The sequence below is a fragment of the Poecilia formosa genome, unplaced genomic scaffold (assembly GCF_000485575.1).
Source record: "Poecilia formosa unplaced genomic scaffold, Poecilia_formosa-5.1.2 Scaffold160, whole genome shotgun sequence".
NCBI lineage: Eukaryota > Metazoa > Chordata > Actinopteri > Cyprinodontiformes > Poeciliidae > Poecilia > Poecilia formosa.
The window spans coordinates 1,287,384-1,297,233 of record NW_006800099.1 but is presented as its reverse complement, the minus strand read 5'-3'; the positions used below and the strand labels follow the sequence as shown (position 1 = coordinate 1,297,233).

Sequence of the window (9,850 nt, the reverse complement as noted above, 5' to 3'; positions counted from 1 at the left end):
CACAAGTGCTGATCAGTCCATCTCAGGAACTGGCTCATTCAGAGGTAAAAAAAAAAAAAAAAAAAAAAAAAAAAAAAAAAAAAAAAAAGCCCCATGTCGATTGAAAGCTCAGGATTCTGTCTGAAACAGAGCAGGACTCTATGAAGGATAGCCAGTGAATGACATGTGGCTCTATTTCTGCCTGATGAGTTTTGAAACGAGCATGTGGTTTCGGTTCCCAAGGTCTTTAGAATGGAAACAAATCCTCTAAATATTTAACCTTTGTTTCACACTAAACTGACCTGGAGTGTTTGTTGCAGAAAAGCTCAATCGACTTTACATTTATATGAATATATGATAAACATCTTTCTGCTAAAGACGTATTGATCTCCTTTACATGCACTCACTCGACATTTTCTTCTCTCTTTATTTCTAATGAGTGACTTGGCAAAAACACCAGATTTTTTCCCTCTCTGTTTCAGGTGTTCGCCCTGCTGTCCAGAGAGTCTGCTCATAAGCTGCTGATCTTGGCTGGTCTGAGCGTGGAGGAAAGCGGAGAGCTGCTGTTTCACAAAGGACACTTTTCTCCTGACCACCTCAGACGATTAATAACAGAGCAGGTGCAGCGTCACGATCCCTCCGGATTTTTCCTAAATGTTTCAATTAGGGGACTTGAGATGTCATTTACAAAAGTTTGCCTGCCAAACTGTGCTCTTTTTTTTCTTTTAAAAGGAGGATCAGAAATTAAACGCAGCAAAGGGGAAAATAAACCAAATATTTGTATCTTGTTAATTTTCCTGACATTCTTTGCATGAGGTGAATAGATTTTTATTCTTTGTTTATATTTGTTAAAAAAAATTCTTTATTGGCTAAATATATCATCTTTTAAAGAACAAAACTCTATAAACTTACACTATTTTTTGACATAAAGCATGGGTGCAGGTTTGTGTATTTCTAATAGTTTTCTAATACAAAGCTCATGGTTTAAGCTCCTCAAGATGCTGATTGTAGATTGGTGTGAACTAAAGAAGAGCATTTCATTGCAAGAAACTGATCAAATTTGGGCAGCTCTTGTGATTTATTTGATTATACTTTTTTTTTTCAAAAAGAAACCTTGCATTCACACTAAAGAGCAGTCTTTCTTCAGTTCCCAGATCAGGAGAGCTCCACTTCCTGCCCTACCAAGATCAATTTGACCCTCAGTTGTCCCAACATCGGACACTGGAGAAAGATCCTCCTGGGAAACCAACCCCTGCAGGGTCCCCTGGCGCTGCGAATCAACCCCGTAGAGGTGCTGCCCGCCATGGAGTCTCTGGGGGAATTCACATCGCTCATCTCTGGCACCATCTGCCCCGCATCCGCCTTCGACCTGCTGCCACCTCCCACCACCGTGGGGTTCCTCAAGCTGTCCCGCCCCTGCTGCTACGTGTTCCCTGCCGGGCGCGGCGACTGCGCTTTCTTCGCGGTTAACGGGTTCACCATGCTGGTGGACGGAGGCTCGGACTCTCAGGCCTGTTTCTGGAAGCTGGTCCGCCACCTGGACAGAGTCGATGCGGTTCTGTTGACCCATGTGGGCACAGAGAACCTCCCCGGTGCCGTCTCCTTCCTAGAAAGGAAGGTGGCTGAGAAGGAGCTGAGCCATGATGTCAAAGGTACGAGAGCCTTCTCATTTTCAGGGTTAAAGTACATTGCAAGAAACTGATGCACAGAGCTTTGTTTTTATCTTGAAAACAAGAATTAAGTGCACAAGTTTGAATGTGTTGTGCATTTTTTATAATTCACACAATTTCATAAGTATGTATGCGAGCTCACATATGTACACATATCACCATTAATGTTACATAAAATGTTCCTTAGCAATTTTTGTGCTAAAGAAATGAATAAAACATTTATGCCAATAATAACTGTATGTAAACTTATGACTTGAACTGTACATGCTGCGTTGCATCATCCATATTTGAATGTTTTAATTTCCGTTTGCACAGATGACTTGTCAAAGAGGCTCATCTCTCCAGAGCTAGGCGTTGTTTTCTTCAACGCCCCCAGCAGGCTGCAGGCGGAACAACATTCTTGTGAGTTTTGTAAATAAGCACACTATGGAGTATTTCTTAACAACAGAAAGCAAAATAGTTGTCAATCTTTTCCTTTAAGTTGCAGACAATGTGCTGAAGAGTACACAGCAGGCCGCCATGACTTTACAGCTCTTGAAGAAGTTAGACATCAGGCCACAACCGCTGTTTCGACCACAAGGTGTCCCCATGAAGCCGCTCACCTTGTTTCAAAAGATGGGAGTGGGACAGCTGGACTTGTACATCCTCACACCAGGCAACAGCAGCCAGGAATACGAAATGTTCATACAGAACTGGCCTGACGGAGTCTCATCACTGTCACAGAGTCTCCCTCTCACCGCGCTGGTCTCGGTCTCTGCCCTGCTCGTGTGGCATCCAGCGTGTCCTCAAGAGAAGGTGGTCAGAGTGCTGTTCCCCGGCGCAACGCCACAGGCAAAACTGCTGGAGGGGCTGGAGAAGCTCAAAGGATTGGACTTCCTTCAGAAGCCAACAGTAACAACCGGAGACCTCGAAAGACAGGGGGAGGACAGGAAGGCCAAGAGGACAGAGAGCCTGGACAGTGGCCGGTCAATAGGGAAAGAGGGAACAGCCAAGAAGAAGGAAGAAGGAAAGGATTCATTAGTGAAAGAAAAGATAAAGACATTAAGTGGAAGTAAAGATACTGATAAAGCTAAAATCAAGGAGGCGGGTATAAAACGTAAACCATCACTATCAGAGAAGAATACTTTAAAGAAAGGGTTAGGGAAGGATGGAAAGAAAGAGGAGAAGACTGGCAACAAAGAGGAGAACAGTGTTAAAAGGACTGAGCAGATAAAAAGAGAAGGAGTCCCATCAAAAACCAAGAAGGACAATAAAACGAAACCAAAAAAGGACGCAAGAAATGACAAAACAGGAGAGAAAAAAACTCAGAAGTCATCAGCAAATGAAGCAAACAATGACAAGAAAGTTCATGCAAATAATGTAACTGAACAAAAACGAGGTTCTTTGTCAAAAATCCTAGAGCCAGATTGCCCTGGTACTGATGACCGAGATCACAAGAAGGAGACTAAAGCTGAGGAGAAGCAGAGCGGCTCCAAGATGTCCACCCCGGAGGATATGACGGCTGATTTTCTCAAGCTCAAGGAAGAAAGTGAACTGGAAGCAGCCCAAATAGAAACTGCAGCCTTTTGTCAAGGTGCATGCAATGAGGCTGGTGAAAGGTTTATACAAGAAGCAGCAGGTGGTTTGGAAGAAACAAAAGTAGAGGATGGAGACAGTTTAGTGCAAAATATCCCTGGGAGGAGTGGCAAAGCAGAAGCAGACAGCCAACGAAACCATGCAGATGAGTCCGTCAAATCTAGCAAACCTGCAAAGGTTGTAGGATTCCCATCTCCTCTGAACAAATCTTACAAAAATGATCACACAGTCCAGCAGGACACAACTCCAACTGAGTACACACTGCTGGACGGGGCTTTGAAGCACTCCCCTCCCTCGCGCTCCTCTCCGGAAAACCAGGCCCCCAACAGTCCTGAAGAGGAGACAGTCGAGCCAGTGTCCCCTGACTCACGTCCTAACAGTGCGGGCCACACTCCCTACTGCCTGTCCCCAGATGACGTGTGGTGCAACAGAGCCACGCTGAGCCGACTTCAGGCCCTCCATTCAGCTGATGCTCACGAGGCAATTGGGTCATCTGGCCAAAGTGAGGAGGAGGCCTGCAAGACCAAAAGTGCTACTGAAAACCGCAAAGAAAAGCATCTAAGTTTTCTTTCTTTGGGCACATGTAAAGAGGGTTCTTCGGATCCCTCGCCGTCTGTAGCCACCACCACCACCACCACGCACTCATTACCAGCAGAGGTGAGCTCACCTCAGTCAACAGAAGTAGATGAATCTTTGTCAATGTCCTTCGAGCAGGGACCAAGCGCTGGAAGCCAGAGAGAAGGAGATGATGGCGTTTATCTCTCCCACTCTAATGGAGGGTATTACGTGGGAATGTCTTTGCCAATGAAGAAGCCTCCCAGATCTTCGGGTCAGGGTTCAGAGATGGGGCGACCCGCTGCACCGAACACTCTCCATTTTGAGGCATCGGCTCATGACGTGGACCTTTGTTTGGTTTCTCCTTGTGAGTTCAAGCATTTCAAACCCCCCGACTCAAGCTCAGGCACCAGTGAGGCCTCCAGAGAAGTCAGCGGCCCAAATCACCACGGCAACAACAATAACAACCCAAAGGACAGGTCACCCAGTGAGTCAAATGCCCCCGTCTGCACAGAGGACTGCCCGTCCACCACAGCAGATGGGGTTTTGGATTCGGACTCTGATGATTCATGTAGTGACCCGTCCAACTCCCCCTGTAACCATGACATGAGTCAGACTTTGCCCCCGGACCCCCTGCCAGCCCCTCTCAGAGACAGTCCACCACTGCCTCCCCATCCTGACACCTCCATGCCAGTTCCTCAGTCTGACTCCGAAGCTCACGGGAAGAGAGCAAAAAACACGGCAACCCGGGGAAAGAAGTTTCCAGGGGTGAGTGTGTTAGCAAAGTAGAAAATTTATTGGACAAAGTTGAGTATCTTCACGAGTCTCCCGGTTTTAGATATTTGTCTCATAAAAATATTCATACCTTCTAATAATTTTTTTTGTCATATTACTACCACAAATATCAGTGTATTTCATTGAGATTATTTATGATAGAACAACAAAATGTGGAGGGCAAACAATGAATGGTGTAACTGAGAAAAGCATGATATTCATATGTAGTCAGCCTATCCGAGTCGACATTTCGTAGAACCATTTACATCCACCAGATTAGCACTCCTAGAAATGTTAATTTTTGGCATCAAGTTCCAAGTCTTGCAACAGAATCCCAATTGGATTTAGAAATTAAATTTGACAGGGTAATTCTTACATTTGACTGATTTTTATGCTTCTGGAAGGTGAGCCCCAATTCCAGTGTCAATTATTGCACAGGCTCTAAGGGGTTTTCTTCCGAGACTCACCTGTATTTACCTTCATCAACTCTGACCAGCTTCCCTGTCCCTGCAGAAAGGATCCCCATCGCAGGTCGCTATCCTTCATACAGCGTTGGTTTTCCTTCACACATTCTTTCAATAAAAGTTACTCCTTGTCATTTTTAAACTGAGATTAAATTATACCCAAGTGGATTTTGTTTTCTGACCTGCTTGCATTGTATTTTATTTAGGGGAATCATAGTAAAGGAGCTGAAAAATCTGGGCCAAATTTAAATCATGTATCGTTTTCCCTTGATTTCCGGATTTTGCACTACTTCATGTTAACCTTTTAAATAAAATTACTGTAAGCTTGCTGAGGATTTGTGGCTTGGATGTGACAAAATCTTCAATGGGTTTGAATATTTTTGCAAAACATTCTGTATGATCTTTGACCAAGCTTTCTGTCTTCATCAGCAGGGTGTTAAACTTTTGAAATGTACATCACTTTGACACGATTTCCTGGAAACAACAGGAATACCCATAATCAAAGTTGGTTTCTCTTAGGCAGATAATTTCACCAATAACCTTTGTGTCGCCAGATTATCGATGCCCCCCAAAAACCAGGATCAGGGAAAATCAAAACAGGGAGCCAAAGTGGATCCACGAAAGGGAATCTCTCCAGCACTCGAACGCTTTCCTCCAGCACTCGCTCGGCACCAGCAAAATCATCACCAGCTCCTAGTATGTCATTCTGAATGGGACGCCTCTTTTATACCACAACGTGACCAGGCTAGCGAATAGGAAAAACATTCTGACCTTCTGTTTTCTCTTCTCCCTCCTGTCAGGCTCTAAGGCTCCCTCTGCTGGTGAAGTCAGTATTTATGTGGACTTGACTTATATTCCATCTGGAGCCTCCTCTCCCACAGTCACAGTGGACTTCTTCAGGTGCATCCGCTCCTCCTGCTACATCATCAGCGGAAACAGTCCAGAACGAGAGGAACTGATGAGACAAACTCTGGATGCTCTGCTGGACGGCAAGGGATCCTGGCCAGAAATCATGCAGGTAAAAACAACTTTAAAAATTAACACGGCTTTCTCTTAGTCAGAGAAGCCACTAGGGAGAAGTTATCCATCTCTTTGTGCCCAGGTGACGGTGATCCCCACCTTTGAGTCGGTGTCGATGCAGGAGTGGTACCAACAAACCCTGGACAGGCAGCGGGAGCTGAACATCACTGTGCTGGGATCAAACAGCACGGTCGCCATGCAGGACGAGACTTTTCCTGCCTGCAAGATCGAATTCTGAGATGCAGATTACGAGACAGCTGATGGATGGAAATTTCAATGTAAGATTAAAAACGTGAGGAGTGGGGGATTGGTAGAAATAGAAACAGATGTTATGGGAATATGCCCCACCCCCTTCTTTGCATGTAAGTGGTAAATATCCACTTTATGGGCTTCTTGTTTCAGCAGAAAACTGAAAAAAAAGACTTATTTTGACCAATGACCCTGTTCAAAACAGGAGAGGAGACTAAACCTGCTGCAAAGGATGCATGTTGCTCTGCGCACACAGACGGTCTCATGAAAGCTGTTGCTGTAGATTACAATATGGAAACCCGCTTTACAGTTTGCAGCATCCACCAAATTCACCAAATTCAGATACATTCAAAAGGGTCTTAACAGTTTGCATTGTACGTTGAAAACGAACATTTAATCTTCAAGGAGTTCAGATGTATAGCTTGTGTCCAGGTGTTTGTTGTGAGCGCTGTAAGCAGACGTCAGACGGGCTGTGCTGTGTTGTAGCCGCTTTTAAAAGTGTTTCGTCACTGCTGCCTTTTTACTGAGATCGCATTCAGAAGGAACCAGACTCCGATAAACATGTTTCTGACCCCCGGGGTCACACACCAGCCAGTACTAACACCTTAATCCAAGGGGTTAGATGATTTTACTGGTTAAACAGCGTTGCCACAATTGTAAAATTGAGAATTGTCCGACAATTGTATTCCAGTAAAAATTCCTACAATCACCAAAAATTATACAACCGATAAATTGCGAGTGTAAATAGGAAATAGTCATGCATTATGTTTTAGAACATATATTTTGCACAGTGCTGAATCACACATGTGTAATGGTGATACTAGGATCTTTGCAGGCTGTAAATAAGAGCAGATGTGGTGAAAGTAATTCTGGAGATAGAACTGAAAGAACGATTGTGATCAAATGAAAAATGCTATTCATACTTTTATTTATTAGGCAGGTCTCTGGTTAGCCCTTCATACATGTCTGCTTACATACGTTTCATTATTTTGTTGTCAAACTTTACATAAACCATATAATTTGGAACAACTGCTCAGGAAAATTAAAACAGTGTTCACTGTTTCCCCTAAATTGGGCTAAAATGCTTTTTCTTGTGAAGTAGTTGTGACATGGTTACATGCTCTCAATTACTGAACAATTCCTTTCAGATAAAATTATTCAAAATGTATAGGCACCAGCATACTACTGCATTAGCATTTCTTGAATTTGCAAACATACACTTGCAACATACCAGCTTCATCAGGAGAAGACACTTTTATTTCCTTGAGACTTGTAATCTAAAACCAGCTGTGTAAAGAAAAAAAACACATCTTATTTTGGGTTATTTTGGTTATTTTAACAATCTTAGGTCAAATATTGGCCAAGATGGATGTTTTATGAGTTTTGGGTGATTTGGAGGACGATGAATTAGCAAATTAACTTAATGCTTGTAAATGGTGGGAGGAATAGAATATGGAAAGTTCACAAAGAAAATATCCAGTGTTATCCTGGATTAAATGAATTTTCTAATTTTTAATTCTTAAAAATTCTTTAATTTTAATTAATTTAATTTAATTTTCGTCCAATATATTGGACGAAAGCAACAACAAAATCCCAAAAGTCTGAAAGGATGTGTGATGACAGTTAAATTGTATTACAAATTTAACACTCATAACACTTTATATAAAACGTGGCCTGTTTATATTGACGTCATGACCGATTCGAATGTTGAGCATAGCTAGCATTAGCCTGGGCTAGCACCAGCTAGCCTGTGCAGTCTAACTAGCAGATAAAAGGCTAAGATTCAACAAACATATTCTGCAGCATCAACTAAGATTATTATAAACTGACACTAACATAATTGTACAACAGTTTTTACAATCTTACCATTTCGTATTTCAATCCGTAGAAGAGGTTTGGCGAAGTTTGATCATGTCACGGTAGACGTCGAAATGACTGCCTGTTAAGAATTACGCACCTCCTTTTAGTCTGTGTTCGGCCCAATGTTTCGTTAAAAATATCCAACTTTTGTCCAACCCTCAACAACATATGTCCAGTATAACACGCAGTTATTGCGTGTGTGTGTGTGTGTGTGGATATTCGCTCCTATCCATAAGATTTGTGCTAGGTTTCATTTGACCTTTTATTTTTAAGTTCTTCTCTTCTGAAAATCCTTTCACCCTAGTCTGTAAATCCATGGATGTTATTGTGAGATGTGGTTTACTGTACTTTATGTGGCTATTTTGCCTTTATTTTTGCACAAATATGCATGTGGGTTTGCATTATGAGTTTCTAAATACCAAAGCATGAAGAATCACAAAGACAGGTCATTTTTGCCTATAAAACAAAATGCTGCCACCAAATGCATAGAAGCATCACTTTTTTTTTTTAAATCAAGTTTCTCTAAATGATCCGTCAGGGGTTTTTTTTTCTATAAATGTAGATGCAATGAAAAGAAATCATCCTAAGATTGTAATAATTTACGAGAAACTTAATATTGAATTATGCATCTGTATCTCTGAATGTCTTTTATCAAATGATATTGTAATTAAACACAAAGTCATTACAAACTTTGTACGAACAAGATCTCGAAAACAAATATTTGAATTTCTTCTTAGCCATCTTCTTGTATGTCCTGCATATGTAAAACACTTAATTTATGTTGTTTTTTTTCATGATATTCATGAATAAAAAGAGCAAAGCACCGTGGGGATGTGTAACATTATCTTATGAACAAAAAAAAACAACTCTGATTGTAAGTAGACGACAAAAAACAATGTCAGCAAGGATTTTGGTTGTAACAGTAGGAATGCAAGAATAAAACAAAAAATATGCACAATCGAAATGTGTCTTGAGAATCATGTAAATGCAAACGTTTGAGCGATGAGGATCAGCAGATGTTTCTGTTTTTCTCAGTCGCTTTGGTGCAAATTCAAACTTGTTCAATCTTCAAATCCTTGTGTCACTGTGCGCATCATAAAAGCGTTTTCTTATTTCTTTTAACAGATTGCAAATGATTCTCTGCTTTTTCGTACGTTTTCAAATGCTTTTGTCATGTTGATTAAAATGTGTGACACAGGTCTCTGTTGAATTGTCTCGACCGCCACAACATTTAAACATAACTTCATTGTATAAATAATAGTTTACAACAGAACGTCCCTCCAGAGCAACACTGTTGTTTTGGCAACTTGACTAAGCAATTTGATTCTTATCCGTGTGCAGTGAAAGAAGGACTTGTCATTCTGATTCACTAACAATGACAGATATATTTACTTTTGAGAGATTAACTAAGGATTTTAATAAAGAAACTGGATTTTGTAATCCATGCTGTTTAGCAGTTTGTATGAACTGTTTTGAGAAATACATTTGCTGTTTTGTAAATGTCAAAAGTGATTTGAGAAATGCACCAAAGCAACTGAGAAAAACTATAAGTACTGAGTTTTACTTGGAAAGCTCTCATAAAATCTCCTGTGTGTCACAATCGACTTTAGCGTTGGTGTACTTTACAGCCTCACAGTCTAAGGCAGTGTTTCTCAACCTTTTTCGGGCCAGCGCCCCCCTAGCCTTTATCCAGGTCCCTCACTG

The 9,850-nt window shown here is 41.7% G+C and overlaps 2 protein-coding genes across 2 annotated transcripts in view; one reads left to right on the top strand and one right to left on the bottom strand.

Annotated features, from left to right (window-relative positions):
* The window catches only part of LOC103146582 (microtubule-associated protein 1S-like), a 12,422-nt gene extending 3,316 nt beyond the window's left edge, over positions 1-9,106 (top strand). The window contains 8 exon segments of the mRNA XM_016677679.1: positions 7-44; positions 462-599; positions 1,127-1,631; positions 1,965-2,051; positions 2,131-4,547; positions 5,572-5,713; positions 5,818-6,035; positions 6,120-9,106. Coding sequence (XP_016533165.1) covers positions 7-44; positions 462-599; positions 1,127-1,631; positions 1,965-2,051; positions 2,131-4,547; positions 5,572-5,713; positions 5,818-6,035; positions 6,120-6,275 — 3,701 coding nt within the window. The 3' untranslated portion in view covers positions 6,276-9,106.
* Positions 7,477-9,850, bottom strand: part of gng7 (guanine nucleotide binding protein (G protein), gamma 7) — a 21,427-nt gene continuing 19,053 nt past the window's right edge. The window contains exon 4 of the mRNA XM_016677678.1: positions 7,477-8,360. The gene's annotated coding sequence lies outside the window, so the exon portion shown is untranslated. The remainder of the gene's footprint in view (positions 8,361-9,850) is intronic.